The 23,122-nt window shown below is 44.0% G+C and overlaps 1 protein-coding gene across 1 annotated transcript; it reads right to left on the bottom strand.

The window, feature by feature from the left end:
- Positions 1 to 20,245: 20,245 nt before the first annotated feature.
- Positions 20,246 to 22,413, bottom strand: LOC133910370 (transcription factor MYB61-like). Its single transcript, XM_062352825.1, has 3 exons — positions 21,918 to 22,413; positions 21,667 to 21,796; positions 20,246 to 21,571 (listed from the first exon to the last, which is right to left on the bottom strand). The coding sequence occupies exons 1-3, from the start codon at positions 22,048 to 22,050 to the stop codon at positions 20,554 to 20,556; spliced, it is 1,281 nt and encodes a 426-aa protein (XP_062208809.1). The 5' UTR covers positions 22,051 to 22,413; the 3' UTR covers positions 20,246 to 20,553.
- Positions 22,414 to 23,122: the final 709 nt, after the last annotated feature.

The raw sequence follows: 23,122 nt of genomic DNA, 5'->3' as shown, positions 1-23,122 counted from the left end.
TGTTTTCCTTCCTCTGGCGACCAATGCAGTTGTAGTTACACGATTGGAACGGGCAATGGCCACATGCTTAAGCAAGCAATGCAAAATTGTGAATGGTAGGAGCGCGTGCGGGCGGCCGGGCCACCGCGCCGCCCCTGGTCCGTAAGCTCTTTGATACGGACGCCGACACATGGACATGGGGCGAGCCACTGCTGTTTCTATACCATATCTCCGGATGCGCCAGCACTGTTTGTATATCTCTCCCAGGAGGCCAGAACCAATAATGTATATTATTAGATATTTGGGGCCGGCTCATTCTCTTCGGTTTAGTCTATCGAGAGCACGACGCATGCTGCACATTGAAAAATATATGGCTTTGAGATGGTTTGAATCTCAGCGAAGGCGATTTCTGTTTGGCTCAATTTCTAGTTAGCAAATCCGTTGAGATATACAAGAAGTTAGTCAAGAAGTCATACGTGGGAACAGGGGCGAAGTCAAGTTGGCCCGTGTGGGTGATGCACCCACATCAAAATAAAAATTCAGTAATTTTTATCTCATTTTCACCATACATGCACCCTCTATGGCTCAAAATCATGCACTCACAGGTCTAACCGTCCAGCATGACAAGCCCAGTAGCCAGCTAACATACCAAGCCTATGAAGTGGTGCACCCCTTTATTTTCCTCTAGCTTCACCACTGCGTGGGAACGAATGACGGGGTTACGACAAATTTCAAAACCATTTTAATGTCATATTATGCTCGCCTATTTCTCTTTTTCGTTTTTTATAAAGAATATTCTATTTCACAAGCAAATGAAAAGTTCTCAGTCTCTGCATCATGCGATGCATTTAGCTATGCATTATTACAAAGTTTATTGCTATGCTGTAGACTCTGTCTATCACGTAGCACCAAAGTCACAACCATGAAAAGAAGATTTAATAAATAGTTCGTTTGCATCTCAAATATTTAATCTATTGCTAAACCTTCACTCAAACTTAATGAAGATGTCTACCGTAGCTGTCTCTAAAAGTCGGCATGCATTGTGCATTGTAGCTTGCATGTCCTACTTCTGAAGCAATGATCAAAACCTGGTTCAGTGAGTGCCTCTGTAAATGACCTGCATTGGAGAATGAATTATTACTTTATTAAACACAATATCATTTTGGCTAAACCAAATAGACCAACACTTGGCAGTAACTCCAACCAAAATTTGTTTCTTGACGTTATTCCCTATTCTATTCAACCATGTCTCAAACATATTATGAACACTAGTAGGAGGTCTTAAACCAAAAGAAACTTGAATAATATGCCAAATAAACTTAGCGAAATTACACTTAAAGAATAAATATTGAATAGTTTCACTAGAACTAAAAAATAATATCCCTCGTTCCCTTACCAATTTCTTTTAACTAAATTGTTTTTTTTTTAAAATGACCCCTCTATACATATACTAAAAAAAAAACTTAATCTTTAGTGGAATTTTTATCTTCCACAAAAGTTGATTATCATATATGTAATTGTTATTGAAAGCTGCCTTATACATCAAGTTAACAGAAAAACGTCCATTTTCATGCAAAGCCCACACAAACTTATCCTGATCATCACTATTGAATATTCTCAACTCTAGCCTGTAAGTTTTGCCAAACCACCATTTTATCCCTAACCAATGGCCATCTAAATTCTATGTGGGGGGAGGGTCATAACTATGAACATCCGACACTAAAGCTTGTTTCTTGTGTGCAATATTGTATAAGATAGGATGTTGTTCTCTTACAGTGGTTCAACCTATCCATTTGTCTTTTTAGAATCTGATTTGTGTTCTGCTCTGTAAACTAAAATTACCATATTTTAGAAAAAGATTCTTAGCCCCCATCAAACCTGACCAAAACTACGGGTCCTCAGGTTTCTTTTCCACTCAAGCTATTGTCTTGTTACTCAAGTATTTTCTTCTAAGTAATCATTGCCGTATACCATCCTCATTAAATAGCCATTTGCTCAACAAACTTATATTCTGTATTCCCAGATCTTGGATACCCAATTCGTATTGATCTTTTGGTCTACAGAGTATGTTCCATTTAACAAGTCTATACTTCTGTTTGTGTCTATCACTTTGCCAAAAAAATTCTGAACCTATAATAATCTAATTTTTAGTACACCCTTAGATATCTAAAAAAGGATAACATAAACATCATAAGGCTGCTTAATACTAAGTTAATCAAGGCAAGTCTAACTCCATATGATAAGTGCTTGCCCTTCCCGCTACTGCTTTTTTTCTTGAATTTATCCTCAATTATCTTCTAATCTTTATCACTAAATTTCCTATGATGCATTGGAATCCCTAAGTACCTAATCAGATATTCCCCCACATTACACTCAAATAATTGAGTATAATATTCCTCATAGTCATTTGCCTCACCATACCAAAATAATTTATTTTTATAGAAGTTTATCTACATGCCCGATATTTGCTTAAAATCACATAGCAAGAGCTTCATGTTTATAACTTATTTTATGTCATGTTCTATAAAGAGTATAGTACAAATGGGGAACTGCACCATTTATTTCTCTTTTTCGTAGTTATGTGTTCTTTTTCTTCCCTTTTACAATCGGTAGGAGGCGCCGTCAGTGACAGAGTTTGGATTGAAATTCAAAGAGAGTCAGTAAAGCTAAATGAGTTCTTACTGAGCTATAAGGAGAGCGAATAATAAAATATATACAGAAAATATATTATCAAATACAGAAAATATGTTAACCAAGAGAGCCACGGCTCATCCTAACCGTAACAATGCTCCGCTCTGGAGCCGCCCATAAGCTTGAGGGGCATGCTAATGATTGTACATCAAAAGCATAAAGATGTTTTCGATTCCCTATACCAGATGTTAATCGTACATTATCGTGTTCGTGTCCCAAGTGCCGTGAACATCGTGGCAATCACAACTGCAAACTGCTGCTTCTATATCTAACAAGGTGCTTGCCGAGGGAGCAGGTCCATGCTGGCGGCCGGGTCGACCCAAAACCACCGCGCGCACGGAACGAACGGACCAAAACAAAAATCAAACTGAACGCGTCGTGGAACGGAAGCGGCCCGCTTGCCGATGGACGAAAATAACGGCTCGGCACGGCCCGGCCCGACCCAGCCGTTTGCTGAGCCAACGGGCCTAAGGCACGCGGCACGGGATTTTTTATTTTTATATTTCAATTTTTTTGCAAAACCAGACATCCGTATGAAAAATTGTAAAAATAGCCTCACTCTTCTAACGGACGATAAATTAAAAAAAAAAATAAAGATATCATATTTTTAACGGATGACATGTTAAAAAATAAAAAACACTATGCCTTATTGTTCTTAAAATTTAAAAGACTATTGAAATAGTCATGATTTTTTTTTAAAAAAATCTATGTTATGATCTAACTTTCAAAACGATTTTAGGCAAATGTATGATCCGTCCAACGAGAAATTTGTCTTTTATATTTCTCATGGTAAAAGTAATTATTTGAGTTAAAGTTTTTTTAAGAAATAGATTATAGCATCCTCTACAACATACTTTTGTGTCAGAATTTTTTATGACTATTTTAATAATATTTTGAATTTTAAAGTAATCGAACAAAGTATTTTTTTTATTTTTTAATCTATCGTCTGTTATAAAGTGACATCTATATTTCTTAATAGCTTGCTTTTGTATTTTTTTTTCAAACGACACCTAATTTTACAGTTTTTTTTTTCAAAAAGTAAAAATAAAAAAGCTCCGTGACACGGTAACGGATTGGATTGAAAGCAGCTGTCGTGTCGTGCTGTGCCGTGCGCTGCTGTTCGGGCCTTGCGCGCGTGATGGCTGCCCACTGAACTGCACGCCTAAGCAAAAGCGATGCCGATCCTTTTGGCGAGACTCCGCCAGATTGCCACATCGCGGGCAACGCTGCGATGAACACAAGCTGCCAACTCCACGCTTTCCCCCTCGCAACCCCACCTCTCCTCCTCGTCCTCCTCAGTCATTCGGCTCCGAGCGGCCAGCGTCGGTCACTGGGGGTTGCTTGATCTGAGGTGAGCGCCCACTTCCTCTCATTCTCTGTCCCTCGCTTTCTGCGTTGCACCCCTACCAAAAACCTTGAGCCCTTGATGTGGCTATGATGGCGATAGATTCATTCTAACAACTTGATTACCCCAACACCACCCAGATTATGGGTGAAAAATAGATAGCAGGTATCCGAATTATTTGATATTTGTATCTGTTAAAACACGAATACGGATATCCATATGTGTATTTGTTTCTAAAATGGATATTAAAATGGATGTATCCGAATTCGTTTTTGAGAATCCGATTTAAATGTGGTTATCCGAATTGCTTTAAATTATGATATGAAAATGGATAATATCTGTATTCGCTAACCAGGGAACCAAATTTTGCTAATAGTTTAGAATTTTTAGAGGTGAACAAAATTTATATATTCCGTCCCAATCAAACTAGAACAAATTTCAGTCAAATTTGAACAAATCTTAGTCAAATTTTAATCAAATTTGAACATATTTCAGTCAAATTTGACCAAAAATTAAAATTTCTAACATTAATTTCGAATGAAATTTCTAAAATTTATGTAATTCCAAATGTAAACAATTTTTTTGCACATCAAAATAAAATTTCATGTCGTTAAAGGTGTATGATATTTGCTCACAACCCGACCGAATAGATATTCAAATGCGGATTCGGATTCGAACTATCCGATTCGTATTCCCATTCGAATATATTCAAATTTATATTCATATTTATATTAAAATACAGATATCAAAATAAAGATAGACTATTTAATCTGTATCTAATCCGTTTTGATTCCTAATCCAGATCGCACCACCTGCGAGACTGTGCAGTGCCATTCGAATCGCCCAACCTTGCTTACCCACTTCACCTTTTTTAGCTAGTGACTTGGGCAACAGTAGCGTGAAGGTTGGGTGTCTGTATTCAGTATTTACCTCTGCTTCGGTTTTAAACTTTAGCGGCAATGCTCACTGATCAGACGGTTGCACACCTATACCAAATGAATTAGGGTACCTGGATCGAACCCGTCAAAAGAAAAGTATCTATATCAGTTGTTGGCTTTGGTACACCTTTGCTTTGCGGCCCCTTTATGTATGGACGTTACGTGTTCACTTGCAGTTTTCCTCAAACAGTTGGAGTCTTATCGTCTTGTATGGATACTTTTAATAGAAAAAAAGTTTCTTTCCCAGCTTTCCTACAAATATTGTTACTCATAAATTCTGTATTCAGATGTTGATTGATGGACATCTGAAACCACATTTGGATGAAGAGAGCAAGATCAATCTGGTTCTACCTGTGGTAAATCTTGTCCAAGCTTCCTGGTCCTGTCTGTCATATCTAAGTTAGTTCATCAATCATCAACAATCTATTACCTTGAAATATCAATGTATCAGTTTGTGAATATATGTTCAATGTTGATTGATCACATTGATATGCCTAGTTTCAAAATTGCTTTGAATATGTTTAATGTTAATTAATTGGCACTGGGTTAAGTTGATGTGTTCGTTTTAAGAAAGATATAACCGGATGTGTTATCAGGTGGTTGGGTCAAGGGGAAATCAGGCCACCAACAAGGGTTTGATCCCTGGCTCAAAAGGAAAAAAAATTCAGAAAGGCATGAAAACATTTTCTGCCCAACTGAAATGTGAAAGAAGAGTTTCAGACTTTCAGATTCCATCATTGTCTGCTATGTGTTATGAATAGCGCCGGCACCGGCGCTTGATGAGGCCCCGGTGGCACAAGGAGGTCCTAACGGCCCAGGCGACGGAAGGAGTTCACGGCAGCCGGCGGACAAGCAGCAGCAGGTGGAGAGGAATCCGGTGACAGGTGTCCAAATCAACAGGAATCCAACGGGAGTTTTCGCTGATGGTTCTAATCGGCGGCAATTTGACGATGAGGAGGCGAATGATGGCGCGTCAAAACAAAGACACTGTTGAGGAGTCGACCCAATCGACAAATTGCCACGAACGAATCCTCCATACGGTGAGTTGGATGTGTTAGAGATATATATTGAGTCTGTGTAATATCTCTGAGTTCTAAGGGATTTTCTGCATATTGTTCACATGTACATATATATATATATTGGCCTCCGAACGTATTTTTTAAGAGCTTCCACAAGCGTGACACGATGATGACGCGCAAGCAGCTGAGCACGACACTATTGAAATTCTGGACAAAGAGTCAGGAACTCGTAGAGACAATGAAAATCTCTTTTAGTACGCAGGTCTAAACTACATTTACAGGAGCGGCAACCACAACACAAAGAGAGTCTAGCTGACATCACACTGCAAATATGTGAGTGTAAAACACGTCAACATTACCATATCCCTGCTAAATAGACTGCTCCTGACGAACAACAAACATGTAGAGAGTATTCTCATAAGGCTCATAGTTCTGACGAAGATGAGTTAACATATAAAGGCTGCAGAAAACTCAACAAGCTCAGAGGAGAACTAGGGCTCGGCACTAGCAACTAGAATGGATGTTGCACGAGCATTTGTGGTTCTAGATTGCTGTCACTTCCCTCAGTGCTGGTTGCTCATCCACCTGCTACGTCTATTTCTTCATCTACATCGCGGCCTGCTCCTCATACCACTCCTTCGCCTTCTGTGGCCTCCCCAGGTGGTGGTGGCTGCCCTCGCTGCACCTACTGCAGAAAGAAGGGCCATGTTGAGGTGAATTGCTACCGAAAGAAGCATCTTCGACGACCTTCTGATGCTTCTACCTCGACTACCTCTTTGACTAATACTCAATAGGAAATTGTGACACTGCTTCAACGCCTTGTTGCTACGTCCGCCTCCTCGCCGACATATTCTGCTGGCTCTACTACTCCCTCTTCTTGCACTGAGAGATCATCTTCTGTATAGTCATGTACCTCACCTTGGATTTTTGACTCAGGGGCATATTTTCATATGATTTCTGATTCTTCCAATCTATCATTCTTGACTCAGGGGCATCTTTTTATATGAATTTTGATTCTTTCAGTCTATCTTCGCTTCATCATCTTATTTCTCCTCTTCATATCGTTACCACTTATGGTACTTCTCTTTCTGTTGCTGGTGAGGGCATCCTTTGCACTTCTCCTGTTTCGCCTCCTTCGGTGCCTTCCTCCCCTTGGCCCCCACCTCACCAGATCCTCCTCAAGGTACTGTTGCGTATTTTTCATTCCACTACACTCGTTGTTCCCATGCTGTCTCACATCTCACTGTGCCACCTTCTGGAGATTCAGCTCCTCTATTTTCTCCCTTCATGATCTCTAGTCGATTCGGCCTCCTGATTGTTTTGGTTTTGCTAGTGTTGTTCCTATCAAGCGGTCTTCTTAATGTGATGATGTTGCTCATCAGGAATGACAATATGCGATGGCAGAATAGCCTACTGCTCTTGAGTGCACTGGCATGTGGGAACTTGTCCCTCTTTCCCCACATGTTTGTCCTATCATGTGCAAGTGGGTTTATAAAGGTCAAGACTCGCTTTGATGATTCTCTTGAGTGCTGCAACACTCGTATTATCGCCTATGGTTTTTAGTAGGAGCATGATCATAACTACAATAAGACTTTTACACACATGACCACCATTCACACTCTTCTTGATGTGGCCTCTGTGCGTCAGTGGTCTATTTTTTAGCTTAATGTCAAGAATTTCTTTCTTAATGGTGTGAGCTGCATGAGAAGGTATATATACACTCATCACCAGGGTATTCTATTCCTGAAGGCATGGTTTGTCGTCTCCATCGCTCTCTTTGTGTTCTTAAGCAAGCCCCTCGTGCCTGATTTGAGTGCTTTTCTTTTGTGATCATTGTTGCTGGTTGTTTTGCCAGTGCTCATGGTCCTGTATTTTTTGTCCACACTTCATCTTGTTGTCGGAATCTTCTTCTATTGTATGATGATGATATGATCATTACAGAGGATGATTATGAGTATATTGCCTTGTGAAGGCTCATCCCAATGAACAATTTCTTATATTTGATTTGGGTCCTTTTCGTTATTTTCTTGGGATTGAGATTTCTTCTACATCTGAGGTTTTCTCTGTGTCTCAAGAGAAGTATATTCAGGATCTTCTTGATCGTGCTTCTCTCACTGATGAGCGCATTGTGAGGCATGGCTTTGTTGACAGCAGAGCTTAGTTGGTTACGATGGTTACTGGAGGAATTTAGTATTGCATCGCCTGCACCTACTCCTCTTTTCTCCAATAGTACATGTGCTATCAATATTGCTCGAGACCCAGTGAAACATGAGCTCACCAAGCATATTGGTATTGATGCTTCCCATTCCAGCGTAGAGGTTGAGTTACGAGGCATGGCTTTGTTGACAGCAAAGCTCGGTTGGTTACGGTGGTTACTTGAGGAATTTAGTATTTCATCTTCTTCACCTACTCCTCTTTCTCCAACAGTACATGTGCTATCAATATTGCTCGAGACCTGATGAGGCATGAGCTCACCAAGCATATTGGTGTTGATGCTTCTTACACACAGACACAAGTATATGATGAGGTTATTGATCTTCAGTATGTTCATTCAGAGCTTCAATTGGCTGATATCTTCACAAAGGCACAGACTAGAGCTCAGCACATATTCTATCTCTCCAAACTTGGTCAGTTATAGATATATATTGAGTTTGTGTAATATCCTTAAGTTATAAGGGGTTTCTTGCATATTATTTACCTGTATATACACACACACACTAGCCTAAGACTTTCACGGAATACAAGTTGCTATTCTTAACAGGGTGCAAGACAAAACACCACAACAACAAAAGAGGAATCCAGCGACATGCTCGCAACGAAAAGCACGACACCCGACGAAGATTTGTGTTGGGAATGGGGAAACCCTAAACAAAACCCTAGGTTTTAACTTTTAATCTAATACCATGTTATTGTCGTGTTACTATGAGGCTCTAGGCCTATATAAATATATGTGCAGGGCATCATAAAAGATAGATAATCATATGCTATACAAGGCAACTAATCAAGTGTAATACAAGGTAGATGATCAACACTATACAAGGAAGGAAAAAATAACCATATATCTAACACTATGAACTTTGAATCTTTAATCATATAGAATCTCTTCAAGCCAACTCTTGAATTGGATAAATGATAGGCTGTGTGCGACACTAAAAAGTGCTTTTCAGCTTGTCTGTTTTGTTTTGACACAAAAGGGTAAAACAAAAATGATTGATGAAGGGTAAAGCTAAATTTTTTTTTTGCTGTTGAGAGCGAAAAATAGGAAAAGCCTTGAGACCTTAGGGCCATCAAAATTATAGAGAGTCCAAAAATATAACATGTGCAAAACAGAAATTTTAAAAATTACTATACAGATGAAGTCAGGTTCCCAAAGTACATAACTTGATGTTTGTGTTGTATATTCTCTAGAAATTTTAATGTGATAATTGCTTCTCTAGACCGAATTTCATTAGCAGTTGGGCCTTCCTTTTGGTTTTGGGCCCAGGCCCTTGTCTTGTGTGACCTAAAGGGTGCCGGTTGACAGGGTGAAGATAAGAAGGAAAAATCCCCTTCGGGGGAGGGGGCATGGCGGCGGTAGCAACTGCCTCTCCGGGCATCTCGCGCTCAGGGCCGAGCTGGGCGTCGACCTGGAGGATGCTGGCCGTTTGATGCAGCCCGATGGGAAGGTGAGTGCGTAGGGTTCAGAGGGGTGGCCCCTCTGCGCCGTAAGTATGCTGCCGAACTTCCCTTTTTCTACTGCGGCTGTGAGTTGATTCGTGAGATAGAGAAATCTTGGGCATCTCACATTTTCTGATTCCCCTCTCTTCCATCTGTGATTTGAGCTTTGGCGGTTTGGAGCTCGGGCTCCAACTATGATTCGGTCGGAGCTCTTGCGGCACTGGGAAGGTGACTTGTTGGTGTCCTGAGCTACGCTGCCGAGGCTCACCCGCACTACAGTGGCCGTGCGATCGAGGTATTGTATCTCTGTCATCCCTCCCTTCGGCGGCAAAGGTGGGTGGTTGGATTTCTGGGACTGCGGCAACTGAGCCGTGCCTTGCCTCACTCACCAGCTCGTTCCAAAATATTTCACTGTGAGTTTTTCTTCTCCCTCTGATCTGAACTGTTGGATGCCTGGTATACTCGCTCAGTGATGATTAATTTCATTGAAATTGAACTAGGATGTTGAGTACAATAGATACAACCTTGATTCTCTGTTTGCAATTGGCATAAGCAGTGATAGGATTTTCAGTTTGATTATATGAACTTTGATCTCCTATTAGCCGATTCTGATTTTAGTTGTCTGTCACTGCCTATTAGCTTGTACTCCTGGACTTGAGTGGTAACTATCTATGTGTTCAGCACGTTGTGAAGATTGCTTTGCAATCTATAGCTTGGAGCAGCTTGTGTACTCCATTCTGTCACTTGCATAGGGAGGTGCTAGTGTTCTGAACTTCTGTCTTGTGAGAACAGAGAGTTGCCTAAGTGCTGAATTTTGGTTTTTAGTTATAATACCTTTATAATTCTGTCTAGGAGTTTGTAGAATTCAGAGAATTGCATATCAATGTTGTTATCTAGGTGTGATCTTATATTCTAGTTTAATTTGTGATGTGGCTAATAGATCAGCGTGGGAGCAGATCTTTAATGATCTGGAGCCAGCTGACAAGAATTCTCTGAGAGCCATTTTAATACCACATCAAGTTCAGTTCAGTTTTAAATACATGATTAATATAGGCTGTGCTCATGATATGACAGTCATATTCATGCTTTTGTCATGTGTTTCCTTCTACGCTTATTATTTGTTTATTGAAATATATATATATATGCTCTTTATATCGCACATATTACAACAGTTTGAAGTGATGACTTGCTGGAGATTTGTTATGGGTCTCTGCTCTCCCGTTTTCCTTGTCATAATTCCCTTGTGATATTACTTAGCATCTTTTTTCCGAGGGCGTTATTATCAGCATCTTTTTTCTGAGGGCGACATTATTAGCATCTTATTATTTCTCGTTAGTCCTATTCTTTGAAAGGCCATAATGCATGTCTTAATGAGTATGTTATTAATTGTTTTCTTGGTTGTCTGCACCTGTCCAATAGACAATTTCAACTGTTGCTGCTATGATGTCGCTTTTAGCAGCTTTTGTTTTTGGTCATGCAGCTAAATATGATTCCACTTGTGATAAATTTTGCTGGAGAATGTCAGTGTGTTAAACTGCTGTTGCTTGGCTAATGGAATTTTTTTTTCTCGCGAACTAAGTAGTAGCTCAGTTGGTTAGTACCTCCGGTAGAGAGGATGGGGGTTTGAACCTGGGACGCACTAATTGTGGGTACCTTCTTGATAAAACTGATTTTAGCGAGTTTTCTAGCCATTTAGGGTTCAATACTCTTCTACCTTCAAATTAAAAATGCCCGGAGGATCCTGAACAAGAAAAAAAGTTTTTTCCCCGACTAATCTGCTCATCTGTGTGGTTTATTGAACCATGATCTATGGTTAAATGTCATGGCCTCCTATTGGTACGTACAGAGAGATTGATCCTGACCTTATATTGGCATTTGAATACTATTATGTAAAGTTGTAGTAAAAAAAATCACTAGACTAAATTTTAGTAATTTTACACTTTTTTGTCCATTAAGCAGCAGCTGACCGCTGTCAGTTCACGGGATTATTTATAGTCAGCACTCAATGTCAGAGTCAAAGTGACATCTGTTGTATAGTAAATCTGCACTCTGGTGTGTAGCCATTCTGTTCTGGGTATGCTTGTCGTCTAAGTTCTAAGATACAAGGAATCATTCTGCTCTCTCATGCTGTCGTGATTCCATCGCCATGCTTACGTCAAAAAGAAAAGATGGAATAAATGTTCAGACACAAATGAGCTTGCAGGAAGACCTGTGATGTTGGTTGTCCCCTTGTTTCATCTTTCCTCCACTAAAGATGATGTTAGGTGATCACTATTACAGCACTCTCTGGTATATAATATTGCCATTATCTTGGCGCTCTTCCATTTCCACTTATTTTCTTTCATGCAAATTTTCCTCTGACGCGCTGACAATTCTTTTTCTCTAAACATGCAGAAACATCCAACAACACAATATTCCAAGCAACCATATCATATGTTCATCTTTATAGTCACATTATGAAGGTACATCCTAAACAGAAATTCAAGTACTCATTCCCATGTGAGTCTACATGTTCATGCTAGATTATCAAACTTTTGCACTGCCCAAACTTCTTACCAGAAGCCAGTGATTGATTTATAGTAATCTTTTTTCTTTGTTTTTCGTAAAGAGATGTGTAGGCTTTAATTGGTTTTCAGGGCTACTGCCCCCAGTCAATATTATTGGTCCCTTTGCATTTGTCAACTATGTAATGAAGGTTACTTTATGTCAACAACAGAGATAGGGTGAATACCTATTTGTTTGTGACATGTGAAAGAAAATCTCTAACATCTTAAGCTGGTTTGTGGGAACGTGAGGATAGAAAGTTTCTAACAACAGTTGAAATAAGTTGAAAATAGACCATCTTGAATATTGTCTTACCTTGGCACAGATCTATACAATCAAGCTAAGCCTACTAGGTAGATTAAACCAAATTAGAGAACGATCTATGCTAGCTCAGGCCATGGTAGTCCCTCAATTTTATTGGTCAAAGCATCATCATTAGCCATTTCATTTTAATTTGAAAGGGCTGTTATCTGCTTTTTTTTCTTTCTTAATTAGATTGTCTAAGATTTCCCTATGGTTGCATCATTTAATTATTACCTAGCTTAAAATGCTTATGCATTTTGTATGACTAAAATTATTAGTCTATGTATGATACGCTAAAATGCCTAGCCCTCTTGGACAGTAAATGTGGGCTTCATCACATTGCCTACAAATCCCTGTACGAGTTTTTTTTTTTTTGAAAAAAAGCTGACTTCGGCTTTTTTTTTTAAAAAAAAAGCAGGAGAGCTGCAATTTTGAGTTGACTTGGAAATGAATGTACGACAGGTCGAAAGCTGACTTAGGCTAGGGAAAAGAAAGGAATGGGCCTGAAAACTGCATTGTATCCAGCAATAAATGCAAACTAAAACCTGACTACACAACATAGATAACTAGCAGTCGCCAGCTAAAACTATTGTTGCGGATGGAGCGCTCCCCCTCCCTCCCTCCCTCGTCGGCACTCATCCCGAGCCCGGTGCCCACCCGTTCCCCGTCGCCCCCCTCCCTTCCTCGGCCACCTCTCTTGCCTTAACTCCGGTGTCCTCCCTCCGCTTGTCTCCCCATGATGTACCCTTTTGCCCTGCCCGTCCTCCGCGGGCAGAACAAAGGTGCAATGTTGGTTGCACGATTCCCCGCTCTCAGTCTCGTCGGCTGAGCAGTCCTCGTCGGTTCTGCCTTTCCGCCAGGCTGTCAACGAGCAGTAAGGGGAAATCCATTCTCCAGGCGCCCGTTGAGGGAAGTGGGAACCTGGGCACCCCCGAAGGTCGATGCTCCATCGCCGGTGTTCTTTTGTCAGCCGTGCCCACCCCTCTCCCTTCGCCTATGGTACACGGTGGCCGTCCCCTAGTGCCATGCTCCACGTCCGGCCATGGATAGCCTGTGGACAGGGGTTGGACTCTGGTGACCAGGCACAGGCGCCCTTGGAGGCCAAGGGCGGGCACTGCCCAGAAGTCCCCCCGCCCAAGCGCAACTTACCTGCGAATCTCGACAGTCGATGCCTAAATTGTCTGTCTTGGAAGCACCGCCGTGTGGACTGCCGCCTCCCTCCACGGTGCTTCCGCTGCAGGGGCTTCCGGCACCTCACCAAAGGCTGCAAGAGTCCTCGTGCCAATTCCACGGGCACCGATGGGTTTGACCGCCATCGTCAATTTCTTCGGCTAGCGCCCTCAGCCTCCTCCAGGCTGACTGGTTCTGCGGCCAAGCTAGACACCCCCCATGCTACAATGGGTTGGACCATCTTTCCTCCACCCCTCCGTTTCGGCTACCTGGGGTCCCACCCCTCCTTCATCCCCTCCAGTGGATTTAGGTCATGCCTTGTCGATGGGTGTCCATGATGTTGTCTGTTCGCAAACTGCCTCTCATGCGGTTGTTGTTTAGTCACTGGCACGCAGAATCATTCCCTGGTCCGATGCTTTTGCTGTGGATGAGGGTTGACTCCACTGGTCTCTCCTCGCTTACGTCAATCCTTCTAGGCAAGATCTCTGGGCGTCTGATCTTTGCCGTTTCATCTCAGGATCTCTCGATGTCGTAGATGAACTTTTCAGTGTCAAGACCTTCTCCCATGGATCTTTCTTGATCCTCTGCCGGTCGCAAGCTGCTCGGGATGGCATCTTGGCTGCATCGGGTTGTCCGCTACTTGCGGATGTTGTTTGGTTCTTTCATCCTTGGACGAGATTGGCCCTTGCGTCTGCCGGTTTGCTTACTTACCAGGTGGTCATCACTCTGCATGGCGTCCCGCCTCACACTTGGTCTATCGGCACGGTGCAGCTCTTTCTTGGTGACCACTGCTAGGTTGAGTGGCTTGAGGATGTCACTGCCCTGGAGGAACGTTCAGACCTCGTAGTGCTCCGGGTCATTGCTTGGTGTGACCTTCCGCAGCGCATCCCCAATGCAGTGGTCATGGACGTGGCGGAGCCTTCACGTCCTATCCAATACGATGATCCTCAGATGCAGCAAATCTTTGGCAAGCTTTCATCGTATATCATGGAGATGAGAACTCTTCGCAATAACATCTCGATCCAGATCTCTTCCCTAGTGCAGTTCCGCACGCCGTCCTCTTCAAGCAGCGAGGGATCACTGTCGTCTGTCGACGGCGACGACGATGGCCCACCGACCAGCGGCATGGGACATGATGGGCTACCATGGGGGAGGCAAATCTCCTTCCTGCCGTTACTTGACTCCAATGTTGGCCGCGATGCATCACTGGTGGCCACATTCATGGCGTTCGCTGGGTGGACAGAGTTCTCCCGCCTGCCTCGGTGTACGTGCATCTTTCTTTCAGCTCTTTTTATGGCCCACATTCCAAGGAGAGATTCTCTCACATGTCCTCATCTGTGGCTACCTGTGGAGCGAGGTCGAGTCCTTGCACATCGTTGATGGAGGTGGTTGACCCTATTGTCGCCTCGCTTGGGAATCCCTGATGCTTAGTACGGAGGGACTCATTCATATGTTTGCTCCTGCAGCAGTAGGCGACGCGCCTTAGACCTTCTGCACACCAAGGACAGGGGATTCAGACCCTGTTGTTGTCTTGATCGCCACCAGCGTTGTTTCACCCCTCAGGGACCACGACCCTATATCCGAGGAGTTCATGCCTCACGTTGGGGAACCTGTACGTGCTAATGTACTGCCTCTGGTGTCCCACAACATCAGGTTTGTGTACTTGAGATGTCGGACTTGCTTGACTGCTTCTAGGCACCGCTTGGAGCGTGAGGAACCCACTGCTCGTCCCTCGGTTCCTGAAGTTGTCTTGGTCCGCACTCCTCGGAGCCCACCCTCTCTAGGCCAGGCTAGGCTAATCTCCACGGGTTGCGCCTGTTATTCTCCTATGGGCTCTGGGGCTGACACTCTAGGCAGCATTGTCGTGTTCGCCGAGCTCATTGTCAAACAACGCACAGAGCCATCACGACCAGACGCCTTATTAACCAGACTGAGCCTTCCAATGGCGACTGCACCTTGGCTGCCCCATTGAGCTCGTCGGCTATTCCATCAGTTGCATCTTTCCTCCAAAGCCTCACACGGGAGCTCCCAACACCCCTGGCTCCTCACAGAGACACGCCTCGGTTGTACTTTGAGCATGGTCTGATAAGAAGCAAGCAGCTGGCCGCACAATCTACCGACCCGTCTGTGTGGCCATCCAAACGTGGGGAGGTCATTCTTCTGCGTCGCCTTGGCCTATTAAAGGTGGGTGAGGCCATCATGCCACATATACACCAGGCGTATCTTCAAATCTTTGACCGCCCTTTGTTCGATCAGCACATCACGGCCATCCAGGATCTGTTTCCCTACCAGGCGGCAATGACAGCCCTGTCTGTTGCCCAACAGCCGGCATGCTAAGGCGCCTCCTCGTGTTGTTGCCTCTACATATGGAGAACCACAACTTCCTTTGTTGGAATGTCTGTGGGCTTAATTGTAAGGCCCGCCACGATGTTGTTCGTCTGATGATCTCTGATCACTATGTCTCTATGGTCTGCTTGATGGAAACTAAACTTGATGCTCTCAACCGTTTCTTAGTTAATGAAATTTGTGGTCCTGCCTTCTTCGATTACTCATTCTTGCCGGCATCTGAGACCAGGGGCGACATTCTCGTCACTTGTAAAATGTCGATATCCCTGATTGCTATTCAAGTTCTACAATTTTCAATCACTGTGCAAGTGTCCTCAATGTCCTTCAGCCAGTTCTACCTGACAACGATATATGTCCCAACAGACGAGGCCCTTAAGGAGGCTTTCCTCATTGATCTCTTTGAAGTCTGGGCGTACCTTCAGGGACCTTGGCTCATCTACGGTGATTTTAACATGATTTCTTCATCTGTGGACAAGAACAATGGGTGCCTGAACAGAAGGTCCATCACTAGATTCCGCAACTTATCGATGGGCACGAGCTCAAGGACTTGCATTTGTTTGGATGCTGCTACACTTGGTTGAATGAGAGGGCCTCCCCCACCCTTGTGAGACTAGATAGAGCACTGGCTTCAGTGGGCTGGGACACCCTTTTCCCGGACAGCTTCCTTCATGCTTTGTCCTCGGATTGCTCTGATCACTCACTGTTGTTGCTCTCGACCTCCTTGTGTCTGGTGCGTAGGCGCCATTTCCATTTTGAATCCTTTTGGACTAAGTTTCCTGGGTTCCTACTTGCTATGGAAAGCGCTTGGAAGCTAAAGCTGGTAGAACTCTCCTTGCCACCTCTCGTTCGGCTGGATACCCTCCTTCAGCGCACAGCCAAAGAACTGTAGCGGTGGAGCGCCAAGCACGTTGGTAATTTCAAGGATGAGCTGTTAGTGGCACGTGAAGTCATCTCCCGTCTGGACAAGGCGCATGAGGTTCGAGAATTATCGACGGCCGAGTCAGGGCTTCGCAAACACCTAAAAATCTTATGTCTCGGCCTAGCCTCCCTAGAGAGGACGATCGCACGGTGCCGTTCAAGGGTGGCCTGGATTTGCGAAGGGGATTCCAATACCCGGCTATTTCAATCCTATGCGAGCTACCGTGCACGAAAGAACTCCATCACTTCCATTTCCATGGCAGATGGCACGGTTACCTCCCACCAAGCTATCGAGGAAACACTGTTTCAACACTTCAACTCTATCCTTGGCGTTGCTCCCACCAGGGAGTTCTCCATTGATCTGCCTCAGATCGGGATCGCGTCGCTTGACCTGCAAGAGTTGGACGTGCCATTCCTTGAATCATAGATTGTGGAGGTTATCGGCAGTGATGTCACGATCACTATTTGCGCCTTCGCCATGGGGGACAGAAGGGGTCTAAACAACCTCAATAATGCTTTCATCACCTTGCTCCCGAAGATGGAAAATGCCTTGTCCGTGCGAGATTTCTGGCCAATAAGCCTTATTCACAGTTTTGGGAAAATTATTACAAAGGCAATGGTGCTCAGACTCACCCCTCGGCTGAATTCCCTCATCACCTGCTGTCAAAGCGCCTTCATTTCTGGACGATCGATCCATGATAACTTCAAACTTGTGCACTCAACTGCAAGACTCCTCAAGAAATCAAAACACCCCAAGATCCTTCTCAAGCTAGACATTTCCAAAGCCTTTGACTTGGTGAGCTGCGCTTTTTCTGTTGGAGGTCCTCCGGTCATGGGGGTTCGGTGATATATGGTGCAGTTGAATTGAGGCTATTTTAGGCTCTTCATCTACTCGAATTCCGCTTAACGGTGTCCCAGGGCCTCCTCTCCATCATGCTAGAGGATTACGGCAAGGTGACTCGCTTTCCCCCTTTCTTTTCGTGCTTGTTATGGACACCCTCGCTCGTACCTTCTCCAAGGCTGGAGTGGTTGGCGTCCTTGACTCTATGAGCCATGCCTCTATTCAACACATGTGTTCACTCTACGTAGACGATGTGGTTCTATTCCTATCGCCTACTGCCATTGACATTCAATCTCACTTGGCCATTGTTCAGTTCTTTGGGATTGCCTCCGGGCTCTCGATAAACTTGAACAAGTTCGTTGCTGTTCCTATCAGTTGCAATGAGGAGGACATCTCTACCATCTGGGACTTTCTCCCTTGCGGTTTATCCTCCTTTCCGATTCAGTACTTGGGTGCTCCCCTATCGACCGGCAGACTTCGCAAGAACCACCTTCAGCCAATGGTGGATAAGATTGCTTCCAAACTCCCTATGTGGCAAGCGAAGCTAATCTCCAGGCTGGGCCGTGCCACCCTCGTGAGGTCTGTTTTGTCTTTGACACCAATTCATACTCTCATCTCTATCACCGTCCCACCTTGGGTGATTAAACAAATTGACAAGGAAATGCTTTCTTTGGAGCAGCGAAAGATCAACATCCGATGGACGTAGCTCCCTAGTTTGGCCCAGAGTTTGTCGTCCTTTGGAATATGGAGGGCTTGGCATTCAGGACCTTAGGCTTGCTGGCTATGCATTGCGTCTGCGCTGGCTCTGGTGGAAACGGTGCGACTGATCCAAGCCGTGGGCTTCCCTACCAATGCATCATGAGCAGCAAGTCTGGGCTCTCTTTGAGGCGTCCACCAGGTTCGAAGTTGGCAACGGCAAGCTTACGCTCTTCTGGAACGATGCCTAGCTCCATGGTGGCTCCATTCGAGCTATGGCTCCCGATCTGTTCAGGTGTATCCCCTCTTCGATTACCAGAAGCAGGACGGTACATGATGCATTACAACAATGAAAGTGGGTTAGGGATATCCCCAGCCCCCTCTCCATGCCCTCCTTAAGTCAGTATTTCAAACTATGGAGCCAACTGGACACCTTTAGTTTGAGCGATGAGGAGGATCGGGTGGTTTGGAAATGGTCCACTTCCGGGCAGTACTCTGCAAACTCGGCTTACCAACTAATGTTCCAAGGTTCAATTCGATTTGGGGGGGGGGGGGTGCTACAATTGTATGGAAAGCATGGGTGCCTACAAAGGTGAGGTTCTTCAGTTGGCTTGCGATTCATGGTAGGCTATGGACAGCAGCACGCAGGAAGTGCCACAGACTACAGGATGATGATTCTTGCGCCATGTGTGCGCAGCTCCAAGAATCAACTGATCACCTCCTCTTGCACTGTGTCTCTGCAAGGGAGCTATGGTGGCGTGTGCTGGGGATCCACACGCCGGTTGCAGACATTTCACTTCTTGACTGGTGGTCTGATCATCGAAGGCGCATGGAGAAAGCGTTCTGGAAGGGCCTCGATTCCATAATTATGCTTATATGCTGGAGAATCTGGTTATCAAGAAACAACGTGGTCTTCAATAACCATCGCATCTCTTCGGACTCCATGGTGGCTCTCATCTGGGATGACATGGAGCGATGGTGCGGTGCAGGGGCGACACACCTAGCGGCACTCAGAGATCGGTTGCTCGCTTCTGCTTCTTTAATCTAATTTGAGTCACCAGTTCTAGCTCCTTGTTGTTATGGCTCATGTAATTTTCCTACCTACTTTCCTCAGTTCCTAAGACTTTGACCCGGCGAGGGTCATTGTGTAACTACCTATTTATTTCCCTTAATATAAAGATGCGCAGCTTTTTTGCGTGTTCTAGAAAATAAAGCAGTCGCCAGCTTCTCTCCGCAGGTTGCCTCTGTCCGTAGTGAACTGACACTACGGAAACTGTTGCCTCCTTGTTCTAAAAAACTCCCCGATTTTGCACCCTCCATACCTTCCTGATTAAAAAGACGTCCCTGCATAAGTAGAAGTCATCAGATTCCATACATCTACTTTGTAGGGCAGCTCACGTAATAGTTTTTGTAATCCGTATGTGTTCTTCCCTTGAGGATGTTGCCTGTTTGGACGATACCAAATCAAGAAGTCATTTTCCATTATGTATTCAAGTGGAAAGTGATCAGCTAGCTCCAGATTCTCTTTAGAAAAAGGTGAAGAAAGAAAAGAAAAAGGCAAAGGAAAAGCAGCACTAAGGCCAATATGCTTTAGTCCTACCCTCAAGAATATACAAGCGATTTGTTTAGGAACTTCTCGAAAGAAAGAAGTGTAAAGAATAAAAGTACGTCATCGATAATTAATTTGCATCGTGCAAGCTACCGACAGATGCAGTTTTCCCCATCCCTGCCTGTATTTATTTGATAAAAAAAAGATCAACCAAGACTCACGTATACAAAAAGTCGAGCTGCATGCATGAACAGATAAAGACAGCAACTTTCTAGTTAAAGGAAGGTAAACTCCGGGACATACTTTCTATAGTCTATACATTATGCTGTAATATAAATTCATACTTTGTTTCATTTTTTTTTCTTCCATGCACTGTGCAGTATCTTTAACTGATGAACAGTTATCAGTGTTGATCTCTGTATCATCACAAGAATGTACCTACACAAACACCTCCATGTACCCTGCAAATAAATCTATGAAGAAACATTGTGTTCTCTAGGCTTCCTTAACTCAGATTTCTGCTATTGCTCTGTTCCCTGCATGTTGGAACATGTTGCCTAGATATTATCAAAAGACAAGGGCATTCTCTGCAAATCCTTGTCATACAAATTTGATACTACCTGCAGGTGTTGCTGTGGCTGCAGATTTTGAGACCATGCTGCACAGAGCCCCTCCATGTTAAATTGGCTCTCGGCTTTGACCATGTCTTCATATAGTGATTGGCTAAAATTCTGCATGGTCGACGGTGTATCCGTGAAGGTTCCATGGAGCAAGTCAGGCCACTTGAGTTCTTCCTCTAGGTGAACTTGGTTATTTTTATCTGGCGCTAAATCTGTCCATGGGAAGACACTATTCTCCAGAAGTGAGCTTGTGCTTTGCAGCTCATATCCCAAGCCGTTGCTTCCACTGCTTCCTCTACTGCTGCTGCTGCTAGGATTAGTAGTATCCCAGTAGAATTGGGTACTCTGGATTCCAGTGCCTAAAGATTGTGGATTGTCCGGTGACCTATTGAGCCCTGTTGATGCTGAGAGCGTTAATGGTGAAACTGGTGGCATCACAGTGGAAATTGTGCTACCACTGGACTCATTCTGGTTAAACCAGAGTGAATTCATACCGCCACCATGCTTGCTGCCAAATTCATTGCTGTAGCACAACTGTTGGAAAGGAAAATTCGGAATTGGGCCTGTTGAGCGGCAGCTGGGGAGGCTATCATGACCAGAAACAAACTGGTCGAGGAATAACTCCTTCGGGGGCACCCTTAGACGTACCAAGCTAGTAGTTTCTTTGCGATGCTTACCAAGCATTGGGAGCAGCTCTGGTGATTGTGCTGTCTCACTGAGAAGATGGCTCAAGTTACCAAGTGCACCGCAACTTGACGGGTCGACATCGCTGGACTCAGAGGTTCTCTCAGTACTGATTGTTGGAGTTGCTTTGCTGCGATCAACCCCAGCAAGGGGCTTGTGGGTGTTGGGGTCAATGCCTTTCTGCCGCAGCTTCTTCTTGATGCTTGAGTTCCAGAGATTCTTGATCTCATTGTCAGTTCTTCCAGGCAACCGTGTTGCAATCTGAGACCACCTGCTCAGTGTTGTGAAAAAGGCCATAGTTAAAGAAGGCTCACTTCAAAGCAATTGGTGTGAAATTTGGACAGTACGATTTGGGCTCAAATTTACCTGTTGCCCAGGACAGTATGTAGTTCAATGACGAGGTCTTCCTCCTCCTGAGAGAATGCACCTCTTTTGAGGTCAGGCCTCAGGTAGTTTATCCACCTCAGCCTGCAGCTCTTGCCACACCTCTGAAGCCCTGCAATCATTCATTGGGTAGGTTTCAGAAGACTGGAAGAAAGAAATGCTCTTGAAGAAGAACAGGAAACTTTGGAAGTGGATAATTGACAAGAATAAAGTTTGCAGTATTTTGATTGTACCTGCAAGCTTTGGGACAGTGCTCCAGCAGCCATGCCCGTGTTTGGTTATGTGGTTCATGAGTTTCTCATCTTCCTCAGGAGACCACAGCCCCTTCCTCAGCTTCTGCTTGTAACAGCAGGAATGCCTCCCCATTGAAAGCAATGCAGAAGCTGAAGCTTGAGCCCTGTGATCTGCACAGCTCACGCCTTGAGGAATAGCACACAATCCTCCACAGGTAATCCTCTGGTTCTAGGAACAACTCTCAATGGTTTATTTCTCAAGGGTGTGATTATTATGCATGCACTGTCTATATTGACTCATATAGTGGTGTTGATAGAGTGGAGCTTGAGGGAGGATGGCAGCAACTAGTGGGTACTGATATAAGGATTTGGAGGAAGTCATAGGTAGGCTAAGGGCACTCTTCTCCTTTTCTTTGCAGTCCTCCCTCCCCAATTGCCCCTTCTTTTAAAGCTGGTGGTTGTGGGAGACTTAGGCTCTTAGCCCTTCCCTTTGTTACTTCTCTGTAAACGTGTGTGCGCCTATGTCTTATCGGCCCCTAAGAATCTATGTCCCTGCAACAGTCGGTGGGTGTCAGGGCTTGTACCTCCACTTGTCCCCGATATGCTATTACTGTCACATAATTACTACAAACTATTATAAGAAACTCTGGATAGTTCATCCTTCCTATATTAAGTATTGCTACTTTGTACTCAAGTCAGTTAAGTAAAAGAGGTTTGTCGAAGTAACATGATTCGGAAAAGGATCGATGTTCTTTCTCCTGTAGTGAATAGTGTGACCTGGAGCAGCTAGTCTGTCACTTCTACTATGAACCTTTTTCCCAGCAACCTCTGCGTCACAAGTATTCCATGCAGGGAAAGTACACAGTTGAGAAACTTTCCCTCATCTAAACAACATCTATACTAAGATTTTCTAGTATATACACATGTTTGCGTACTCACTCCTAGTTCCTCTTACCTGTGATGTTCCTTCACCTTTTGTTTTCCCAGGGAAGTCATCAGATCACTTCTTACCTGGAGAAACCTTGAATCAATCATCGCGAGGCGGCATCAAATATTTGCATTCCAGGACAGAGGGCATCTTCCTTTTCTGTCTCCACCAGCTAGCGATGCTAATTTTCTTTAGGACCTCCGAGCTCCAATCAGAAATCTTTGCTCCAATCCAAAGTAAAAGCATGTTGGCACTCTGAAGATATTAGCAATCAGTT

Source organism: Phragmites australis, chromosome 1 (assembly GCF_958298935.1).
Source record: "Phragmites australis chromosome 1, lpPhrAust1.1, whole genome shotgun sequence".
NCBI lineage: Eukaryota > Viridiplantae > Streptophyta > Magnoliopsida > Poales > Poaceae > Phragmites > Phragmites australis.
The sequence above is the reverse complement of the archived record's forward strand: the minus strand, read 5'-3'. Positions and strand labels throughout refer to the sequence as shown.

Coding starts and splice junctions, on each gene's coding strand:
- LOC133910370 (XM_062352825.1), bottom strand. CDS start 22,050: ATGGGGAGGCATTCCTGCTGTTACAAGCAGAAGCTGAGGAAGGGGCTG. Junction 21,797..21,917: donor CACTGTCCCAAAGCTTGCAG/GTACAATCAAAA, acceptor GAATGATTGCAG/GGCTTCAGAGGTGTGGCAAG. Junction 21,572..21,666: donor CATACTGTCCTGGGCAACAG/GTAAATTTGAGC, acceptor AACACTGAGCAG/GTGGTCTCAGATTGCAACAC.